The sequence below is a fragment of the Melanaphis sacchari genome, unplaced genomic scaffold (genome assembly GCF_002803265.2).
Source record: "Melanaphis sacchari strain LSU unplaced genomic scaffold, SCAv2.0 Contig91_pilon_pilon, whole genome shotgun sequence".
In the NCBI taxonomy this organism is placed as follows: domain Eukaryota; kingdom Metazoa; phylum Arthropoda; class Insecta; order Hemiptera; family Aphididae; genus Melanaphis; species Melanaphis sacchari.
The window spans coordinates 1,264,914-1,288,986 of record NW_020271649.1 but is presented as its reverse complement, the minus strand read 5'-3'; the positions used below and the strand labels follow the sequence as shown (position 1 = coordinate 1,288,986).

Here is a 24,073-nt window from a genome sequence, read left to right as displayed (position 1 = left end):
AATTAACTTACAACTTTTTTTTTGGCAACACTGGTATAACTGGACTCGTCAGTTTCTTATTATCAATGAAAAATTTGAAAACTCTAAATATCATTGTTTATTGATATCAGATAATATAAATCTGTATTCTGTATTTTGTAACTAGTTTTAGTGTTTACTATTTAGTGTTTACTCAGTTTACTGTTAAGTTTGAAATTTATGGAATCACGTCGGATGTGTTAATAGCCACTTAAAAAACTATAAATATGAAGCAGAGTAATAATCCCCACCTGGAAAAATGCAGAAAACTAGTCCGCACAAATCTCGACTTGGTATTATTGTTTACTGACTGATGCAGTTATGTTTTAAATAAATAATATCTCATTTACTTTTTAGCAATTATTTTCATCTGCATTATTTTGGGCTGATAAAGCAGCTACATTAAGTCATTTCGATCCAAGAGATGTGTATCAACTAGCTAGTTGCATGTTCTTGTTAAAACAATATCAAAGAGCAGTTGTTCTGATAAAAAATAAAGGGTTGGATAAAGTAAGAATATTAAAATTTACAAATAAATAAATAATAATTTATAGTTAATTTAATTTTTGAACTTTTAATTATAATTATTTTTGTTTTTAAGACTGATATGTTATGTTACTACATGGTCTTAAGATGTTTAGTAGAAGCTAAAGACTATACAGAAGCAGCTAATATTATTAATACAGAAATAAATCCAACATCATGTAATGTATCTCTTCAACAACAAGACATGAAGTCTCATGATGGTTTGACTCATTTCAATGTAAGTATGCAATTTAATTTTTTATGACTAAGAAGAAAATTCAAACAAGTAATTTTTTTTTAGGTTCAAAGTGCTTTATTTTGTATTAAAGGAAAAATATATGAAGCATTGGATAACAGAAATTTTGCTACAGATTGTTATAGAGAAGCTTTGAGAAATGATGTACATTGTTATGATGCATTTCAAGCTCTTATACAACATCAAATGTTGACTTCATATGAAGGTAAATTGAGGTTTATAATTAGTCATTTGTAAATACCATAAACTGTGAAGCTAAGCAAATTAATTTTATGTAGTTAGACCAAACTAATTATGTATTCTTGTATAATTATAACTTATATACATTTGAATACAACCAAAATTAGCTATTATTTTGATATTTAAAATTTTTTTCTATTTTAGTTTATGTTATTGAAACTATTATCTGTTATTATATTATTCTATGCAACTATTATACTGTTTTATAACATTTATAAAAAATAATAAAATAATATGATATAATTTTAAACATTTAAATTTAATATTTATTATCATAAATAATTATTAAATTATTTCAGATATAAATAAAGTTAATGCCTGTTAGAATTTAGTGTTATTGATATTGTAAATATAGAATAAAAATTAATGAAGGTATTATATTGTTTATTTTTTTTTACCATGTAATTGCTGGTGATAAAATAGCTAATGGTTTAATGTTCTCGATGTCTAACAGTGGTTTTCTTGATTGTTAAAATTCAAAAACTTTCTATATAGAATCATCTAAATTATGAACTCTTTATTTTAATATGGTTTAGTTTAATTACCATTTAAGTTTAACTTTTAAATATTTAAAATAAATTCAATAATTTAAAGTCCAATTTAATTTTTTTAATTTTGAGCTGTCGAAACTCTTCTTTAATTTAAAGGTATATAATTTTTATATTATATGTTATTTAATATTTTAATATTGTGTTTAGAACAAATGTTAATTCAGTCATTACCGTGGAGCAATCATCCAAATGATTGCATTACAAAACCTTTGTATGAAGTACTGCTAAAAAAATACCAAGAACCAAAATTAACTGGTCCATTTTCACAATTTGATATACCTGTTGAATTAATAATGGATAATCTAGATATTCAAGAAGCTGAAGCTGAACGACATTATTATGCTTGTGCATACAAAGATTGTTTTCAAATTACTCAGAGTGTTTTAAAACAAGACCCATATCACCCTGACTGTTTACCAATACACATTGCCTGTTTAGTGGAATTGGAAAAATCAAACGGTATGGATAATATATCCACAAAAGTTAAATATTAATTAATTTATCTTAAATTTTGGTTTTTTTAGAACTATTTTATTTAGCACATAAATTGGTGGATCTTCAACCTGATCAGGCAATTGCATGGTTTGCTGTTGGGTGTTATTATTATCTTATAGGTATTTAATAATTTATTAATTAATGAAATAATTAGTTTCATATATATTGTTTTTAATTATAGGAAAACGAGATCAGAGTAGAAGATATTTAGGAAAAGCTACTAACCTTGATAACACTTTTGGACCAGCTTGGTTAGCTTATGGACATTCATTTGCAGTTGAAAATGAACATGATCAGGCAATGGCAGCTTATTTTAAAGCATCACAACTTTTGAAAGGGTTAATATTTCTTGAATTATGTTTGTAAATACTTAGTATAAATACAATAATTTACATTATAACTTTTTTTTTACATTTAGATGTCATTTGCCTCTTTTATATATTGGCTTAGAGTGTTCGTTGACAAATAATATTATTATGGCTCAAAAGTATTTAAAAGAAGCTTTGGAAATTGCTCCAAATGATCCATTTGTGTTACATGAATTAGGAGTTATTGCTTTTCAAAGTCATAGGTATGTTAAATATTTATATTTGTATTAACGTGTATTTAAAAATACTGCATTAAATTTAATTAACTACAAATTATATTTAAAATGTATATTGTTTATAACTTTTTAAGTTATGGCAATATTTAGTGTAACAACCCACAATGAATTCTTTTAAAATTCATTAATAATAAACCATAATAATTAATGATAAATTTTATAGATATCTATAGGTTTTCTATGATAAAGTTAAACTCAAAATATTTATCTTGAGAGGAGCTTATTGAAAATTATTTAGTCAAAGATCGGATCATGAGGCAGATTATCACTATAAAAATTACATATAATTATTAATATTCTTATAAAATTGATACGTATATTTAACCTAACCATATTGTATCATATGTATAAGCAAACCTTTTTGTTACACATGGATCGCCAAAATAAACACCTTTTACTTTATCTATTGTATAGTTTTCTAATAAAGCTCTTTAATCTCTTACTTCTTTCAATGTTTAACAGAGAAAGTTTACATTATTTATTACTAAGTATAATAAAACCAAATTATTTTTCATGTATTTAAGTTAAAATTTAATGAAGAAGGGATTATACACGTTAAAGGAATAATATATTTATTTATGATGTATGGTTTTTTTTATAATATTCATTTATGATGAATGGTAATATTATATTCTAATCCATTGCATTAGTAGTACTTTATTAAACAACATTTTGTATTTGGTAACTTTGAACATAATTTGAAAGATTATTTATAGAGTGTGGATTTTGTTTTCAAATCAATTTATTTTTGTCAAATTATTATCAATTGTATTTTGAATGAAAGAGAACCAGATAACATATTAACATCCATATGTATTTAAAAATTATTTATTAATGTAAGCATGTAAACAGATTTAAAATTACTAATTAAAATAAAATAATATTTGGTGGTTGTATGGTATGCAATGTACTTGCTGTTTTTACTGTGCATGTACATTGTATAATTTAAATGTGATAAATATTGATAAACTAATTAAAATACTTTATAATCACATTCGTAGCTTAACATTTATTTATTACTAAGCATGCTCAAACACCAGCATTATAAATTTAACTTTACCAGATGACTTAAATTCAGTACTTAACACTATTTTTATTAGCACCATTTGAGGAAATACTAGCTATACTCCTATGTTTAAAATCAAGACTTCTCAAATGATAAGAATTTTGGATTAATATTATTTTCAATTTATTAAAAGTAAAACTTAATAACATTTATCGACATTTGCTTGTAATATCATACTACTAAGTTAATTATATTGATAAATTACATTATTTAAATGATAAATGAATAAAATTTTAAGGTACAAAGAAGCTGAATCAAAATTTCTTGAAGCACTTGAAAGAATTAAACAGATAAAACAACCTATAATAGCTAATAAATGGGAATCACTTTTTAATAATTTGGGACATGTTTATCGAAAGATGAAAAATTATGACAAAGCTCTAGAATATCATAAACAAGTAAGATACATCACACATAAATAACTTATCTATTTTTCAATTTAATTTTAAACTTTAAATGTTTTTAAGGCTTTAGTTATATCTCCTATGAACACATCTACATTAACATGTATTGGATTTGTTCAATCACTCAATAAAAATTTTAGAGATGCAGTAGATACATTTCATAAAGCTTTGGGTCAAAAGCGAGAAGATACATTTAGTAGTACTATGTTAACATGTGTTCTGGATATTTGCATTGAAGATCCCCCTTTATTTAATGATTATTCAGATGAGGCAACTGAATCATTAAAACTTGAACTCAGCAAAAAACAACCAAAAACCAACAGAATATTAAAAATGAATGACGATAATGATGTCATACTACCATTTAGAAACCCTAATTTAAGACTCTGGAACAGAAGATTAAAAAAGAAATCTGAAGATACAAGTAGCAATGATCCTTTAGAAGATAGTAGTTGTAAAAATGCAGCAGAAGATACCAGTAGTAATATTAAAATAGAAGACACTAGTAGTACTCATCTAGGAGATACTAGTAGTGCAATGGTTATAGATTCAAGTTCTACTGCAGATAATTCTAGTATTAATATGGACTTGTCCACAAATATGTCTGGAAATTCTGATAGTTTTAAGTAGTAAATAAAAAATAAAATAAATACATTTTTATATCTATATATTTTACCTTGAAAAATTATCATATTTTAAAGTATAGATATAAATCTATTAAATATTTTATATTACAAAATAAATATCAATATAATTTTGATTGCTGTGTTGTTTATACCAAATATAAATAAATATATATTAATTAAAGTGAAGGTTATACTTTTTTATTATATAAGGTGTATAATAAAAGTTTAGTAACTTATTAAACTAATTGGGACTGATATAGTAATGATTCGTTAATACTCCATATAGGTAATTTTAAGTTTCTAAGTACGTTGGACACCTGGTATATAAAACCAAAATATATTAATATATACTCCAGTTTTTAACCAAAAAGTATACATTTTTTATTTAACATAAATTATATCTTGTATTTTAAGTATTCACCTTAGTGAATATATTTTACTTAAGACTTCATTAAATAATAGATTAAATAAAAACTAAAGATAAAAGATTAAGAGAAAATACAATCAGTATAGTAAAAATAAATGAACTATATTCAACAAAATTATATAAGGATATCATGCATATAGTTTTTTGTAATTAAATACAAAATTCAAGAATAGTAATATTAATGTGACAAATAAAAAGATACTGTTGTTTTTGAAAACCTCAGTAATATTATAAACTTTTTGTTTGCCCATCATAAAAAAAAATAAAGAACACTAATTTAATAAATATTTTAACAAAATTGTACTCTTAATACATAAATAATAAATTTTCAAAACATAACAATAAAAATAAGTGGTTAATTTTCATATTCATTGCTCCACTTCAAACCTATAACAAGTAAATATGTTAGTAAAAAATTAAATAATTAAAGCAACTTCCTAACTTACTGATTAAGCGTAGGTGAAGAAAAACTGTTATTATTGGGGGATGTAAATCGTGGTGGTGAACTTATGCTAGTTGGAGTGTGCTTAGAATTCCGCATCAGTGGACGATGTGTACTTAATGTAGTACTTGTATGTTTCCAATTCCAACATCCACGGCAATAGTAACGATAGCACAATTGATCTCTACAGAAATATGGTCCGAGTTGAATATTACAAACACTACAAGCACTGTCTTCTAAGTATGGATCAACCTGAATCTAAAATAATTATATTAATAATGCAACTCAAAAGAATGTTGTAATTAATATAAATTATAATAAAGTTGTAATTAACTTACAATTTTACAAAACTTAGGAGTTTTAACTTCCACAAATGATGCAGCCACAGCTTTTGTATAGGATTGGTAAGTACTGAAAGTTACTCTGCCTGAACCAATTGGATATTTATACTTGTCAGTATCAATTCCTATAAAATAAAATAAGTATTAAAAATAAATTAAAATAAATTTATTGGTCAAATTAATACCTGCATAGGAAACATTGCCAAACAAATCATCCATAATTCTAAATAAACCTTGAGCATTCATCATTCCATGCAAAGCACCTACAAATACAGTTCTGGTGGGATCTAACTTTTGAGAAGGATGTTTGACACAATTACTGTCATTTATTAGCCATGGAATTACTTGCACTTCTTTGCCTTTCATTTTTCGTGATGATATTTTGAAATAATAATTTCCATTTGACCCTTTAGTACAAGACTCCAACAATTGTTTCACCATTTGATCAGATTGCATTATTACATAAACATAACCTTTTGGCTGATTTATGTTAGTTGAGGTGCCAGGCCATTCAATTTTAATAGATCCAAATTGACTAAAAGCTATAGTTAATCCATCTTCAGTTATGTCCCATGGTACACCTCCCAAAAATACTTTGCATGAATAATTTGGAGAACTATGAATAATTTTAGGAAGTTGACCACTCCAAGTAAATACTGGATCTTTATGTAAGCCACCTAGAACAAAAAAAAATGTGTATGAAAAAATTTGTTAGTAAAAAATTATAAATTTATTAATTCAAAATTTTCATCTAAACCAATGTTTTCTAATTTAAGGGGGGGGGGGGGGGGGGGTAAACACAATAATTTACTATTATTCATATTTTATAATTACTACAATCAATAAAAAAGTAGAAATTACTAGTATTGAATATTTTTTGTTAAGTAGGTACATAAAAAAGGTGATATTTTTTCTTCAATTTTAGGAGAGGAGAGATTTTTGAAAATCTACTAAGGGGCATATAGGATAGAAGAGGTTGGGAACCACCGATTCGTTTAAATACATGTATAGGTATAGTTTTTCATAATATTCATAATATATACAGTAAAAAAATCTATGAACTAGTAATATAATACATTGACTTAAACACCTATGGACTTATGTATTAGAGCAAATGATATAATACTCACTGTAAACATTGCGATTAAAAGTTCGATTCTCAACTTGGTTATTATTGCTATCACTCTTTGGTCTTGTAGGTGACCAGAAAGGAGGAGGAGATCTCTTCTCATAAACCGGAGACTGACCAGCAGCCGGCGAACCATATCGGGTGGGATATTGACTTTGACTAGCCAATAACGTACTTAGTAAATTCTGAGTTTGATGATGTATATTTTCACCAGCAGACAATCTCCCACTCGATATACGTTGCATATTAGCTAAGTCTTGTTCAGTCAATGGAGACGAACCATAAGGATTAATATTAACTTGATTCTAAAAATAGAATAAATATTTTAAATATAAATTTAAGTAGTTTGTAAAAAACATATATAAGCATACTATTAAATCAGCTACAGCTTCCGGACTGTTAGATATGTCCGAATCATCAGGAGTGTTAGATCTGGACCCAACCATAAGATGCGAAATAAGAGGATCGCTACCATCACTGAATGTAGGCGAAATACGATATTGTTGTTGCGGAATCTGATAACCACCATAAGAAGCAAACGATAGATCCAATTTGGGTCGTCGTAGATTTTTACGTCCGACGTCACAGACATCTTCAGATGGACTTACACTTCCAAAGTCTGTCATATTTGTTACACTTCGATCTGTAAGATATGGCAAATGAAGCGAGTTGCGTCTTATATTTGCCAACTGCTCCTTAAAAAAAAAAAAAAATACCAATTCGCGATTTAAATTAATTATTTAAAATTCAATAGACAATAATTAACAGAAAAAAAAAAAAAAAAACAATCAACTGTATACGTAAAATGAATTAAACATAGCAACGATTATTAATAAAATTAATGTCAGAGAGTTTAATGATATTGCCCTAGCCATAGATGTGAAATTATTGTATGTTAAAATAAAATAAAACAAAAAATAATTAACTCACTTGAGCTGTATATTGCCGTGTTGAATAATTAGGAACAGATTGTCGACCAATCATTGAACTTCGCAGTTTATTTATAGAAAAATACTCAGAGTTCAACGAGTCACCTATAAAAATGCAAAATGTGAAATTTGAAAAAAATATATAAATAGGTACTAACCAGAATTTCTTGTGGGACTTAGGCTTTGTTCAGGTGAAGAAAAGAAACTATTGTAGTCTCTAGTGCTCCTATCTTGACCCACGGAAGGAGAAGTAATTTCCGGCACGTCTTGGTTTTGAAAAATTGATCCCTAGAAATATTAATTTAAAAGTTAAAATTAGTTGTGAAAGAAAATAAATTTAATATTAACTAATAGATTTAAAAAGTTTTTATTAATTAAAAATAATATATTATATAGATGATTGAAAATATAATTAATAAAAATTAATTACTTACTCTTCTGAATGTAGACATGTTTGTAAGTTGAAAAGTTGAATAATAAATTGGAATTTAGAGAATTAAGAATGGATATGGAATAAAGGAGATGAAAATAAAACCTAATTACGAATAATTAAAAACTGCGGGCCTTAAAAGTAATAAGACCGACTCGACACTCGGCGACGAACTAACTTCAATTTCTCACGGGTTTGGTCTATTCGAACTAGAAAGTTACTGCGCAATGTCCATGCGCAGAAATTTGGGCGGCGGTCTCTGATTGGTTTACAACATTTCGTGTCAACCAATAAAAACGTATTTCGGAATACAATACACCTCTTTAATCTTTTTCTAGGATCATACTATACATCTTTTCGAAATTCCACGTACCTATTTAATTTTCTATGTATATTTTATTTTTAGAAATTTATAATTTTTTCATGTGGTAAGTACAAAATAATAAAAACTAATAAATAAAAAACGCCGTAAATAATCTAACCTAACCTGTATACTATGTACTGGACATTATTTACCTATTTAATATATTATGGGCGAATTTATAATGTATTTGCACTGTGGACTGTGGCATCTTGTATATTTGATTAAAAATTGTGATTGAAATAATAACCGCAAACAATAATATATTGTGGTGATCATCAGAGCAATTCAACCTACTTTTACACTTTTGGTCATTTATTTTAAGAATGGAAGTTAGTGTGACTATATATTTGAATTTATGGGTATATTAGGTATAGGTATACATTATAATTCATTAAGTACATAATATATACTTGCATTACTTATAAATAATACAAATTTTAAAATTATTATAGTTATTATGATTGGTAGGTATACCATAAATATCAATGAGATATTAACAAAAGTTGTATAAGAGAGTAAAAGCTCTCCCAAGTTCCAAGTATATTTTACCGACTTCTAATATAAACGAAAATAATTCTTTTATTTTACTTACGTAATCATACAACTTTAATTTATTTCTATGTATAGGCTATATAGATGACGGTAAAATATCTTTGATACTTTTCCCACTATAGGATTAGTATATAGTTAGTATAGTTACCACATAAACTAAAAAGAAAATTTTACCAAGCATTGCATTAACTGTTATAATTGGTATAATTATTACAATTTTTCATATATGTAAGGAGCTTAAGTAATAAATACCTGGCATTCAAATAATTTAGATTTAATAAATAACAAAAGCGGAGCTTGATAAACTTATTTGAAGGATCCGAAGTCTTATTGTAAGTTCTGTTTCTTCATATTATAAACTTTATTATTAAAATAAACTTATTAATTATTACAGAAAAAAAAAAAAATTAGAATTAACAGAAAACGCTTGACCCGCTGTTATTTTCATTATTTCACAAACGTATAATATGGCAAATTTGCTTTCAATAGAACCAATTTTGTGTTGTTAGCTTTAATATTAAAGTGAGACATGAGTTAAATTACTTTATATTATTTAATTTAAAGATAAAAATATTATCCTTTTTTAAGTTTTACAGGTTTGTGTTGATATTTCAATTTTTAAGCTAGATTTAATTTTTTTTTTCAATTTTTACAATAGTATTATATTTTGCTTAACAACTAACACATGAAAAAAAAAGTCAATGCTTAAGCTTATATAATTTTCTTTCTTTTAGCTTTGATGAAAGGACAAATCGCTTAAATCACTTTAATATTAAAACTAATAATTATAAAAAATTGGTTCTACTGAACGAAAATTTTCTGTATTATATTTGTATACATTTGTAAGACGATAACAACACATGTGGGTTAGCGTCCTCTTGGTTGTTTATAAATTTTCACCTAAATATATGTTTATGTCTACCTACAGGTTAAAATTGATAATTAAGTAATATACCTATACGTTTATTTTATAAAAATCTATGCGTGTTAAGGTGGAGGCCAGTTTTATAATTAATAGATCACTAAAGTTTATGTATAGTTTCCGATATAGTCTTGACCTTTCCTATATATAGCTTCGCCACATCTAATTCATTGATATTAATTTTTTATGTGTTATTAAGTAAACATATGTAAATAATACTTACCTATATTATATATTATATTGTAATATTATATATACGAGCTGTATACCTATACATATAATTTATGGATAAGCAGATACCTACTTGCGATACAGACGTACAGTAGGTATAGTACTTAAAACTTAACTATATTTAAATTATGAAAATATTTGGAGTAATGGCTACAAATTTATGTAATCGATGCATCATTTTTATAACATAATGTTATAATGACATATTATGTAGGTATAGGTACGTAGGTACTTGAAGTGTCTATAGAAATAATAATATTTATATACCTAATCAAACCTAACATGGGTAAATAGATTTTTTAATCTTTGTATTTCATAAATACTAAAATACTGTATTAGATATAGGTATGTGGTTATATGGATAATGCTGATCTTTACATTATTGACGAATAAATTTAATAATTAATTATAAAATTCTTTATTTATAGGTATATGCATCTATTAACTTAAAACAACATTTTTATGTCATTTGACAAACATGACTATTAAATAATACGAGTACCTACTATAAATTATGAATAATTAATTATCAGAATTCTGTTTTAAGGATGATTTTTTAAAAATAAACATGATTCCCAGTTAATTTGTTTTTAAAAAAAATAGTACCTAACTAATAACGATTGGGTACTTTACTACTTCACTCATCTAAGATTAATGATCAACAACACATATAATTAATACATATATTAATATATTATTACGTTTCGATTTACGGCAATTTAAATATGCAATTTTTATACATGAAAATACATGAAAATAAAAAAATGTATGAAAGAGTTAATACAGTAATATGTTGTTTATTTAAACCAAATAGGTAAAATGGTCACACTGACAATATATATTTTGATAATATTATCAGTATTATTATTTCATTTTACACTTGAGTACCACTCCCCGCCAATCATGGAAAATGGACCAGTTTCTTGTATACCAACAACCCCAAAAATGTCGAAAGCGAAGAAAGTGATCGAAGAAGCACTGGAAAATCAAAATCCAGAGTTGGATTTAGCAGATAAAGGGGTAGTCTCTTTTGAGGAGATGCCAGGACTCAGTAAGTGTACTAAATTTAAACATTTCCTTTTAAGGAAACTTGTTTCTTATTTACTAACACCTTATATGGACATCTCTATCATTCACTACGAAGTCACCCATTTAATAATGCATTTTATTTACTTAAAGGTGTACCAAAAGGTCTTTATTTCTATTTGTAATTAACCAAAATTTAATATATCAAAAATAATTTGTTAGATGGATAAATATGTATATATTTCATAATTGTTTTCCATACAGTATAGAATTTATTGATAAGAGGGACTAGTTCAACCATAATACCTTAATTGTTGAATTTTTGAAAAGAATTTAATTTATAATTTTTGTTATTGTTATATTGTTACATAAATAAGCTCATAATTTGTTTAGATTGCATTTATAAATGAACTATAATTTTAACTATATAGAGCAGCGGTTCCCAAACTTTTTTTTCCGCGATACCCTTTTAGGAGCACCAAGTTAGCCATTATTCTCTGCTGTATGTAACATGAAAGATTGAACAAAAAAAGTACTCATTGAGAACCTATAAAACGTAAACCGCGGTGTACAGTTTGGGAACCGCTGATATAGAATATTTTTATTATTCATTCATTTACCTAATTGCTTTTTGAATTTTAATGTATTTAAATGTTAAAAGACGTATGCCTATTTTAGCCAAGCTGTTGAGATGACTAGAGTCTAGAAACATCATAATTATACAATTATTTATAAATATTTAAGTTTTAAATTAACATTTTAAACATATGTTTGATTTAGTTATAGTAAAATAAATAATAAAACCTAAAAAGTTATTGGTTATATTTTAATGATATAAATGTATTAAGTTTGAACTATTACAAATATTTTCTTGTAGACTAAAGTATATTTAATTAGTACAATATTTATCTACATCTGAGGCTCTACGAGAGTTATTGTTTATATAATTCAAAAAAATATGTATCATACACATTTTGAATTGTGAATACAAAAAAAAAAATTGTAAATAAATATTCAGATTATTTTCTTTACAAAAACATCAATAATATTATAAATATTGAAAAAATGCCATTGGGAATAATCTATTTGATCCTTTTTCTTGCTTTGGCCTTATTATGATTTAGTTCAAATATCATAATAATAAACAATAATTAAAATATTAAAAAAAAAACTTTACAAGTAGTTACAGTAAAAACATTACTGTGGTAAGAGTAAGCAGTGTTTTTTTTAAATAAATTATTTTTGTTATTTATTTTATTTGTATATTTGTTATATCATTATTATTTTTTGATTTCAGTTGATATGCATAATATTACTCGTATCACATTAAGTCACAATAAAATCCAAAGTACGTATTAATTTACTTAATGGAAGCTGCTGTCTAAGACTTTCCCTTAAAGTCTGTTAAATTTATTTTACTATCACTATCACCATAACTATTGATTTTAGAATATATTATTAGTATGTAAAATATGTTCTAAAATCAATTCCATAACTAAACAGTATACAAACATTTTATTTTATAAACTTTGATACTAAAATTAGTAATAGACATTAGTAAAATATTTGCGTTGACTGTTTACAGCTAATACACAGAAGAATATTATGTATGAAAATTATTGTTAATTATTGTTATAAAATGTTAACATAAAATATTATTTTAAATTCTCGAGTATTAATTTCCAGAAGTGCCTCCTGGGATTGCAAATTTAACACAATTAGAAATGTTAAATTTATTTAACAATCATATTGAAGAATTACCAGTTTCTCTTTCATCAATGCCAAAATTGCGTATTTTAAATGTTGGGTAAGTTTAAATAATTTATCAACAATAAAACTTAAAATTAAAACATGATTTAATAGATTTATTAACTATTTTTTTTTCTAGAATGAATCGTTTGGATTCATTACCACGAGGTTTTGGAGCTTTTGCAGTTCTTGAAGTATTAGATTTAACATATAATAATTTAAATGAATCCAGTTTACCAGGCAATTTCTTTATGTTGGGTAATTATATTTTAGTAAATTTATACTAATTCTTAATTTAAAAAGTAATATTTTAATTATTTTAGAAACCTTACGTGCATTATACTTGGGTGATAATGATTTTGAGACTATACCACCTGAAATAGGACAGTTAAAAAATCTTCAGATTGTAAGTTTAATACATTTGACATGTTATTATTAGCATTCTAAAAATTTTTTAAGAAATAATTTTGATAACAAATTATGTTTATAACTATAAAAATATCCGGTTATATATTGTTAACAATTTAAATATTTAAATTACATAACTTTTTTTTTTTATAGTTGGTTTTACGAGAAAATGATTTAATTGATATACCAAAAGAGATTGGTTATTTACCCAGATTACGTGAGTTACACATTCAAGCTAATCGACTGACAGTATTGCCTCCAGAATTGGGAAATTTAGATCTATTTGGAAATAAATCTGTATTAAGAATGGAGTTTAATCCTTGGGTTGCTCCAATTGCAGATCAACTTCAAGTTGGCGTATCTCATGTAATTGATTATATTAGATCGGAAACATACAGATAGTAAGTATTTAAAAATTTTATGGGAATAAATCACCAAAAATTAACCAAGACTTAAAAAACTAAAATTATATTAATGATATTAAAATATTAATTCAACAATAAAATTAATTAATTAATTATGTGGGTATGCGCATAAAACTATGATATAATTTGAGGGTTGATTGTAACACCATTCAATAATTTTTATATTATTAATCATTTTATTTTAAGATGGTCTTGGTTATTTTTTTTAGAGTTTTCCAGGAATTTATTTCAAGTATATTTTTTACTTAATAATTGGTAATAAAATATAGTTAATAACTCATTATTTACACCATATAAATTATAGTAATATTTAATTTTTTTTCAGTCTTTACAATCGTCATATTGCTGCTAGGGGTCCACCTCCGCCAAAACTTAATGATAAAACACGTAAGATTTCAAGAAACCGTCAATATAGCTAACTTATTTTGTAAATTGAAATGATCAAAATTAACTTAAAACGTAACTGGCATTTAATATCCGAAATCACAAAACAATCACCCCTCCATAAGTAATTATAGCCTATAGAATTATAAGAACTATGTGCTTAATATCATTTAAGTAAAAGTGTCTTAACACACCAATATTAAAATGTAATTCTCGCAAAATTCATTTATTTTATTTATGTCATTCAATTTTGTAATGTAAATTGTTTTGGTCATAACCAGCTATGAATACATGACTACACTGTCTATATAATATGGGACTGAGTTAAATATTTCGGAGCTTGTTCTTAACATATCTAATCAATAATCGATATTTGTTTTCAGTCTTTAACTAACTAAAGTTTTTATCTACATATTATATATTTTTTAATATAAATTTAATATTGTAGGAAGATAGTATTAATTATTTTAACAAAAAAAGTCATTTATTTATACATTTATTCTTACATATTTTTTTTAAGGTTTTTCATATTGTTATTACATTCTTTTATATAATTTATTTTTAGAATTTAACTATGTTAATTTTAATTTCTAACGTTGTACAATTCGTGTTATTATTATTATTATTTTGAAATAAAATAGTACACGTTTATACAGATACGTATGTGCTTTGTTCACGTCATGGTACTGTGACATTATAGGTATAGCAAATTATGATTAGGTGGTATTTATTTTATTTTTTTTTTCGTCTCGATTGTAATTTATCGATACGGTTAAAAATGAAAAGAAACTAATGTAAACCACAGTTACACGTATTTGGGAAGTTGTAACCGATCATCGTTATCGCGTAGACATCCACAGTGCTTGGAAAGCCGTCTCGCGACGAAAATTCCACGAACCGCCTTGTGGGCTGGCTGCGGCAGCCGCTACGTCATGTAGTATTCCTTCCGGCACGTGCCCGAAAACGCGAACACAAATAGAGCACTTCTGGAAAACTCCGAACAATGTCTGCGAATTTCCCGTCTTCGACGGCCTCGAGGCTGGCACACGTGGCGGCGGCCCTTTTGTTGTCGTCGACACGTGCACATCTGGCCTGACGGGTTTTCTCGAACCGGTCCCGTTCACAAGACCGATTCCATCGCGATAATCATTGTGGGCGATCAAATGGTAATATCTTACATTATTCCATGTATCTACGAAATCGCGTTTGCCACGCGCTCGTGGTTTCTGCGAAGGGTTAGTTGTTACGCGGTGTTGACCGGGGTGGAGGATCAGTGTCTCTTTGCAGAATTATAGTACTACCCTATGGCCTATGATAATATAACACACATAGATAGGTATGTCTCAACTATTTGCATACTGCCGACACGACGTGTCCTCGGAATTTCTGCTTTTACCTATATATATATTATAATATGCGGGCGAGTACGAATTCGCAATTGTGGCTGCATCCGAGTACTGTCAAAATAACACTAGTGGGAAGCAACGAAAAATGATAAGTGATCGATTTTGCTGAATTCCACGATAATCGTGTACTTGGTGAAATATTTTATTGTGACAATGTGCATTATTGTCATAACGGGCATGACGTCATTACCCGTGTATTATGCTGTTGACGGACACATATTATTTTAACCGTTTGTATTATTGAAATTAACGATTTATGCATATTATTGTTTTGTTAAACATATTAATTAATTAATCAATTACTATTTATTATATATTTTATGATATCGATATGAATAAATTTTTAAATACCAAAGTATTTTTCTACTCACAATTTTGGTTATTTTTTGTTGTTTACCCAAGAAAACTTTTAAATAGTTTAATAGTGTTATTTTACGATGAAAGAAAATGGGTTGATTAATTTTTTTTTTAAATTCTAAACATGTAAAAATGCATGACTTAAATTATCAACAATATTTAGCTCTATAATAGCTATTATAATAATTGATAATTAGGTAACTTAAAATAACCTATTACAGGTTATTTAGAGAAATACAAATATATTTAGGCACTTAAAAGAAAACAAATTGAGTTTTTACATCGTACTATATTTAAAAAATAATAAACGTTATATTATAATTATAATGGAAACCCAAACCGATTTTGATAACAATAATAATAATGGTTTAAAATCATAATGATAATAAAAGCTAATTAAAAAATCAAAAAAAAAAAAAAAATCACAATTATCTAATAATTAGAAGACGCGTTATTGTGCGAAATATATGGCATTGTAATCTAATATATTCGTATATAAACTACTGATTACACCTGTACATATCTTTTAGATTTCAACCATTTAAGTTTTTTCTTATTTACTATAGGTACATAATTTTTAAATATTGTTATGTATGACGATTACAATTATAACAAGTTAAATCTGTTATACTTATTGTTTTATTTTTTGTAACATCATTTGTTCAAAACGTTCAATCCGTATCTAAAAATCATGATAATATGTCCCAACTAATAAATAATAAAATTATTGAATTGCCGCATAAAAGTAATTTTCTTTAATATCAATAAAATCAAAAAAGTAAATAATTAATTTTTTCTTATAGTCTACTGAAAGCTTTACAACACTCGTATAATTTAATATTGGAAAGTCAAGTCATGAGCTTGATTTAGTAATAAGTCTAGTTGGCCCTCAAATTATGTTACAATTATATTAGTGCGATATTGACTAGATAATATTATTAATAATACTACTAATTACTATAGTCATCAGAAAAAGTTAGGTAAAAACTACACTTGTAATCGTCGAGGGGAAAGACGTTGGCCGTATATCTAATTTATTTTATCAAATGTTATGGTTATGTACTATGTAGTTTTTAATAACATATAGGTATTATATTATTATGGTACTATCAAAAACACTTGTGTTATTAAATAAAGTGTTAATTTTTAAACAGTGATTTTACAACTCAAGATACATATTATCTAGTTTTTTAGCGCCTCCACACGTTCACACCATTCTTTATTTAAGGTCTTACGAATAGTTACGTCTATACTCCGTTTATTTTTCTAGGATCAAAATAAGTATCTATACAAGGGATAACAATAATTAATTTACAACTGAGTACCTATACGCAGTACGCTCAGCATTAAAATAAACTGATTAAACCATTTTTTAAATAATATAACTGATCGAATCCCCCTCTTCCTCTAAAAAATATACTATTACTTTTAGGTGACTGGGCGTTATTCTAATAATGTGATAATGGTAAAATTATTTAAATATTATTCAATATTTATAAGTTATAACTATATAATTAAACTTATCGAAATTCGATAACTCATTAATACACGTGACTTGTATTAAATGTATACATAATATGATCTGACAGGTGTGTAATATTATACGCATTCGGTACATAAGTATTAATTATTATTAACGTAATTATTTGCGTTTTTGAACTAAAGTATTTCTACAAATCATTAATAATATAAAGAAATGAAGGCATGAAGCTTATGCTTGATTGAATTGCATAATAATATAGATACTGCTGTTATATAGTTTGTAACAAGAACCATGGCGCCCATTGAGGGGGGGGGGGAAGACAGGGCACTCCCCCCCCCCCCCCCCCCCTGGAAAAAAATATTACCACAATATTACCTTATTACCAAGGTAAATTATTTGTTGAAATCATTTTTAAGATATGAAATAAATATAAAAATATACTCATTGTTATTGTATATTAACATCATAGATAGGTCGTATTCTGTAGTCCGTATAACCTACACGTAAAATTATTTATCGCAGATAATTTGTGGTAAATCTATAAAGATCACAATATAGGTACTACCATTAATTATAGAATATTCTATAATATATTATTATAATATATTATTCTATATTCTATAATCAATGGTACTATAAATATTTTAACCTAACGCAAACAAGGATACTTTCATTCAGGATGTCATTAATATGTTTGGAATAAAACGAAGAAATTTGCAGTTCTTATTTACTGATACCGAATAATATACTTATTAAAATTATTATTTATTTATTTATTTATTTATTCGTATGGCAATTATTATTTATTAATTTATTTATTCATATGGCAATTATTATATATTTATTTATTTATTTATTCGTATGGCAATTATTATTAATACACTATATATATGTATATACAAATAAAAATATAACATGCATGTATAGTGTATACATTTATATGTGAAAAATAACATTAAATATTTATTATCTTACATTCGAAAATGTTTTTATTTTGACCCCCCCCCTAAAATATTACCTATGGGCTGGGCGCCCATGACAAGAACCTACATTTTTCAAATAGATTAAGTTTAGGTAGTTAAGATAAAATAATTGTATTTCTTGATCCATAATAGGATTATATTAAATTATTCTCTTTTTAGTGAATAACGTGTATTTGAAACAAAATATGAATAAATAATAATAAAGTATATTATATAGGTTATTAATGAAAAAACTCGTTTAAAATAAAATTGCTTGTGAACAATTATGTAAAACAAAATGAAAATAAGTGAATTGTTTAGCTATAAAGATTATTATTCGGTAAAAGCTAATGAAAAAAAAAAGTACAAAAAATTTTTAAGGATGATATTTTTTGTCTAATAGACTAAAAACCATTTATATATATATTATATTATTGTAGGAACCTACTACAGTGTTTTTTAATTTTATGGATAATATCTGATTTTTGTGGTTGAGCTATAATGAATATTGTAACTATTTTTATTTTTAAAAGATTTACTAAATAAGTAGATAAAACGCATGATAAAAATAATATTTCACTCCCAAGTATTTTTGTCATGGCTCATGGGTAAACCGATATGGAATTACCTAAGAACTATTAAAGTTCAAAAATATATTGGTAAAATGTTCTAATATATGGTTGCTATAATATAAGTATATACAATATACATATTATAGACTTCCAGAAGTAAAAGCTTATGTTCTACAAGCCCATTATAGGTAAATGACACGTTAAATAATGTTTAAATGAAATCAGAATGAGTTTATTATTTAAGGCAGAGGTTCCCAAACTGTGGGTCGCGCTATTTTTTTAAATAATACAAAAATATAAATAAAATAGTTTAATTTTCTGTTGTATGGTAAAAAAAAAAAAGGTCATTCATTGATATTGTGGGTCGTCATATTTTAAAATATTTTCAAAATGGGTCGTATAATAAAAAGTTTGGGAACCTCTAATTTAAGGTCATTTACTAATTTTTTTTTTAAAGAAAAAATGAAAGCATCCGATTCCTATATAAACTACTCGTACTTACCTAAAATATCTTTTTTATTTATAATAATAATTAAATAATAACTTAGGTACTGTATATGATTCTAATGATAGATATATTTTACCTTATATTTTATATTATATTTTAATATTAAACTAATAACATTCATCAATCATTATTCAGTAAGTTCAGTAAATAATATATTAATATCTTTCAGAAAATATTAAATGAAATAATTTTTATTACCTAGTGGCTAGTACCAGTAGTTCTTATCTAACAATGTTTTTTTTTTCCAAAAATCGCGTACTGATGTTATACATCCATTTTTAATTAGGTAAGTATCTTATTATTTTTCACAAGACACGCAAAATCCACATTCATCTTATAAATTCCAACTAAGACATATTTGTATAATTTTATGTCTGTTTATATTATATTAACTGAAATATAACACTATGACATGAATAGATTACTTTACCTATTAGGTATTGTACTTGTGTTATTATTTATCAATAGGTATACACTATACATATTAAAAGCTATATCTGTACGCATAAGCGCAATTAGGAGTGAGCTTAACCCCTCAAATATACTAATAGCTCCCTCAAAGTAAATAATGCTTTATATGGGTTACTTTCGGTATTATATTAAGGTGGGTCTGTAGCCCCCTAGGATACTGTGCTAGTTGCGCCATTACCTGTACGTAATAAATAAGTAGTGAGCTCGAATTTGTTCAAGTTTAACAAACACTGAATACGATTGCTCTTTCATTTTTAAAATCACTTTGTATGAAATTTTACAGTTGGAAGACTTGTTTGTATTGCGTTAAAAATATTACTACAAGAATAGTAAATAGGTAGGTACACAAAAATCGGTGCACTTAAAAATATGTAACGTGGTATGTTAAGGCACTTACATGAGTAAATAGTGCGTGCGCGTGTGCTTACCTTTAAATGTTGTGTTTATAATATAATATTACGTAAATATCAATACATAATAGATAACTATTACTATGCAGGTAAGTATTTTTCGTCGTAATTCGAAATTTTCAATTCTTAATCCTTTGTTTGAATTTAGATTAGGTATTCTTGGGATGGTGAACGAAAGTTTTGCGAAGGTTTTGCTCATAAGTCATGTCAAATAAAAGCTGTACGTAAATGCGGGTATAATGACATTAAATTATAAATGTCATAGGATATGCCTTTTTATATTATAATGTGCGATTCTCTCAATTCCTTTAAACAGTGTAAACGCGACAGCATCTGTTTCTGGGAGCCGGAGAGATATGCTCAGCTTAATACAATTATATTATACACTGTGCCTGTCATGTAAATTTCCAGAAATAAACCGTTGATGTACATGTGTTTATTATATTATCTGTATTGTGTACGGTATATTATTAAATAACAAATTAAACATGGTTTTCTAAGATATCGTCATTCTAGTATTGTTCAAATGAAAATGATGATTCATTAAGAAAATTATATAATAAACCTACACACACACATATATATATATATATATGTATATCAAGCAAATAACAGGTAAATATCTATTTAATTATTTAATTATACATTTATAAGTAATTTTGTTAAATTTCCACCGGTGCAATTTTATGAATGATCGTTCATTGATGTGATATACTAAAATGTATTTGGAGGATTTATAATAATTATACGTAGTTTTTAAAAAGCATTCATAATTTTGGGATTGTCGATTGAATACAAATTATTTACTCATATTGTCATTTGTCACGGGATTTACTAATGATAGGTAATTGATGTCCCAAAGTATAACACAAATTCATTAAAAAACTGTACTAAAAAATATTATATATAAAGATCTGGGAAATTCCAAGTTGATGATAAAAGAAATAAGATTAAAACCAAGGAAAAATGTCTTAATTTGAACTTCAAACGTTTAAAACAAAAAAAAAAAATTTTCAATAATTTTAAATTAGTAACTTAATACATCTTATGAGGACTCTTATTTTAAATTTAAATAATGATGATTTAAGTAATATAGTGGAATGTTTCAGCTTTCCATAGTTAATATTGTTTTGAATAATATCAAAATAGCAGAAATTGTTGATATTAAATAGGTTAAGTAATCAAATTATTTATTTAAAAATCCCTTGTATTAGTAGACGAAGAATGATTTTTTGTACTTTTCGATTCTTAACGTAAAAAAGTGAGTTCAGATTTTTCGTCTACAATTAGAATGCAATATGTCAATATATTATGCTATTAACAAAATTGGGAATTTAGCGTAATACTAATAAGTAATAATTTATAAGGAGTGTAAATACTCTCACAGATTTAACACTTAAATCATGATTTAATTATATCCTAAATTTTGATTCTCAAAGTGTAGGTACATCTTAAATTGTGATTTAATTTTTGTTTGATATCACTGATTTTAATAATTAATAATGATAGTAAAATGTGTATTATTAAATACAAAATACAAAGACACAAGAATTAATTGGACAATTATTTTAATTTTTAACCTTGTCATAAAGTATAAAGTATTGTGATTTTGAAATAGACACAATATAAAAGTTTTATACAGTGTTTGTGAATTTTAATTATACATTTTATTTTTGTATAACCTCTTTGCGTTTCAGAAACAGATGTTATTGTTTTATTATCACTGTTATCAGCAAAGACTAGATTTCGTCGCTGAAACATGATTATTGGTTATTGCCATTGACCTTACAGTTAGTAAAACGTGCTCATTTTAGTAACAAAATTTAAGAAGTTCTTTCAAAATTTTAAATTAAGTTTTCTATATAAAATGTCAAAATTGACCAAATTTTTCGTTGGAAATTTGCCGTGGACAGTTAGCAGTCGAGAACTCCGTAAATATTTTGCATCATTCGGCCACGTTGCTTCAGCAGACGTATTGTTCGACCACTCTACTGGTTTATCAAAGGGCTACGGATTTGTTCAGTTTTCTACACCGGGTGGATACGAAAATGTTTTAAACAACAATAAACATGAATTAGACGGACAAACATTGGTTCTCAAGTCAGCAGATTATCAATAATATTGTTGTCTTATAAATAAAATTCCTGTTTTTTTTTTTTTTTTCATTAGACCTATTAGTATATAATATATATTAAGTAATGGATTTTAATTCTAAAAATTTAACTGCTCAGTTTAATAAAGCTGTTTCATTTATTTCTGGATCTAATTTATCTGATGTTGAAATGCAGCTTAAATTGTATGGATTTTATAAGCAAGCATTGGAAGGTCCTTGTACCCTGCCAAAACCTCCGATATATGACTTGAAAAGTCGTAAAAAATGGTATGCCTGGTCTGAAATGGGTGCAATGTCTAAAGAAGAAGCTATGTTATCATACGTTAATTTAGTAACATCTATTAATCCAAATATAGAAACAGAAAAAACTGGATGGATAACAGTTAGTACTTTTGTCAATGATGAAAAACCACTGTCAGAAAATGAAAAAACCATTAGTGATTGGGTTAAAGAGGGAGACTTAAACAAAATAAAGACTTTTATAGGTAACGTAAATGTTAATGATTGTATGGGAATGGCACCAATCCATTGGGCTTCAGATCGTGGAGATTTGGAGATTTTGAAATTTTTAGTGGAAAACCATTCAGCTGATGTTAATTTTCAAGATAATACAGGTCAAACAGCTTTACATTACGCTGTTTCTTGTGGCCATGAAGAAATTTGCAAATATTTGGTTAGTAAGGGTGCAAGAATTAATATTCAAGATGAGGATGGAATTACAGCACTAGAAATGTGTACGGATGAAAAATTAAAACAACTATTATCAATAAATTAAGTCTTATGTTTATACACAATTAATTGTATATAATTGTTATTACAAAATGTTAAAACTAAATTAAAAATAATAATATGTAATAAAAAAAATGTAGCATGTATTGTCTATTTTATAAAATAAAAAACAAACAATTTTAATTATATTTTTAATTTTTTTTTTTATTTTCATTAAATAAATAACAATACATAATAAATAATTTCAAATAATTATAACCTCAATATAAGAATATATAGAATATATATTAATAAAGTTACATATAAATTTATAATAAAACAATTAGTTTAAACATGCAATTTTGGTATAAACCACATCATTTTCTGTTTTTTTGGTATTTTACATTATTACCTATACTTAATATGATTATAATATTAGGTTTCAATGTTTTTTATTTGAAAGTTAAAAATTAAAAAAACATTTACTTGAATAATACAAATATTCACTATTTGTTATGTAAGTTTACAATAGTCAAAAA

General features: G+C 25.9%; 6 protein-coding genes across 7 annotated transcripts; 4 read left to right on the top strand and 2 right to left on the bottom strand.

Annotated features, from left to right (window-relative positions):
• Nucleotides 1-115: 115 nt before the first annotated feature.
• Nucleotides 116-4,813, top strand: LOC112602851 (cell division cycle protein 16 homolog). The gene is made up of 10 exons (XM_025351184.1): nucleotides 116-311; nucleotides 376-528; nucleotides 620-781; nucleotides 845-1,004; nucleotides 1,738-2,049; nucleotides 2,115-2,204; nucleotides 2,267-2,423; nucleotides 2,504-2,656; nucleotides 3,994-4,153; nucleotides 4,223-4,813. The coding sequence occupies exons 1-10, from the start codon at nucleotides 246-248 to the stop codon at nucleotides 4,787-4,789; spliced, it is 1,980 nt and encodes a 659-aa protein (XP_025206969.1). The 5' UTR covers nucleotides 116-245; the 3' UTR covers nucleotides 4,790-4,813.
• Nucleotides 4,814-5,558: 745 nt separating this feature from the next.
• On the bottom strand, nucleotides 5,559-8,643 carry LOC112602857 (cytoplasmic polyadenylation element-binding protein 1). Of its 2 annotated transcripts, none has more exons than XM_025351193.1 (9): nucleotides 8,488-8,643; nucleotides 8,212-8,341; nucleotides 8,055-8,158; nucleotides 7,496-7,813; nucleotides 7,126-7,429; nucleotides 6,181-6,672; nucleotides 5,993-6,120; nucleotides 5,659-5,912; nucleotides 5,559-5,599 (listed from the first exon to the last, which is right to left on the bottom strand). In XM_025351193.1, exons 1-9 carry the CDS (start codon nucleotides 8,503-8,505, stop codon nucleotides 5,581-5,583), a joined length of 1,767 nt encoding a protein of 588 aa, XP_025206978.1. In that variant the 5' UTR covers nucleotides 8,506-8,643; the 3' UTR covers nucleotides 5,559-5,580. The 2 variants fall into 2 exon arrangements, with proteins under 2 accessions (XP_025206978.1, XP_025206977.1); XM_025351192.1 differs by having other exon boundaries at nucleotides 7,496-7,819; nucleotides 8,488-8,505.
• Nucleotides 8,644-11,424: 2,781 nt separating this feature from the next.
• LOC112602840 (ras suppressor protein 1) lies at nucleotides 11,425-14,898 on the top strand. The gene is made up of 7 exons (XM_025351162.1): nucleotides 11,425-11,603; nucleotides 12,876-12,926; nucleotides 13,265-13,385; nucleotides 13,467-13,585; nucleotides 13,651-13,733; nucleotides 13,889-14,136; nucleotides 14,486-14,898. The coding sequence occupies exons 1-7, from the start codon at nucleotides 11,456-11,458 to the stop codon at nucleotides 14,577-14,579; spliced, it is 864 nt and encodes a 287-aa protein (XP_025206947.1). The 5' UTR covers nucleotides 11,425-11,455; the 3' UTR covers nucleotides 14,580-14,898.
• A 221-nt stretch (nucleotides 14,899-15,119) lies between these two features.
• LOC112602829 lies at nucleotides 15,120-18,827 on the bottom strand. Its single transcript, XM_025351149.1, has 2 exons — nucleotides 18,809-18,827; nucleotides 15,120-15,823 (listed from the first exon to the last, which is right to left on the bottom strand). The coding sequence occupies exons 1-2, from the start codon at nucleotides 18,825-18,827 to the stop codon at nucleotides 15,384-15,386; spliced, it is 459 nt and encodes a 152-aa protein (XP_025206934.1). The 3' UTR covers nucleotides 15,120-15,383.
• Nucleotides 18,828-22,471: 3,644 nt separating this feature from the next.
• Nucleotides 22,472-22,898, top strand: LOC112602872 (SRA stem-loop-interacting RNA-binding protein, mitochondrial-like). Its single transcript, XM_025351213.1, has one exon. It carries the CDS (start codon nucleotides 22,581-22,583, stop codon nucleotides 22,830-22,832), a length of 252 nt encoding a protein of 83 aa, XP_025206998.1. The 5' UTR covers nucleotides 22,472-22,580; the 3' UTR covers nucleotides 22,833-22,898.
• On the top strand, nucleotides 22,863-23,643 carry LOC112602871 (acyl-CoA-binding domain-containing protein 1-like). The gene has a single exon (XM_025351212.1). It carries the CDS (start codon nucleotides 22,912-22,914, stop codon nucleotides 23,599-23,601), a length of 690 nt encoding a protein of 229 aa, XP_025206997.1. The 5' UTR covers nucleotides 22,863-22,911; the 3' UTR covers nucleotides 23,602-23,643.
• Nucleotides 23,644-24,073: the final 430 nt, after the last annotated feature.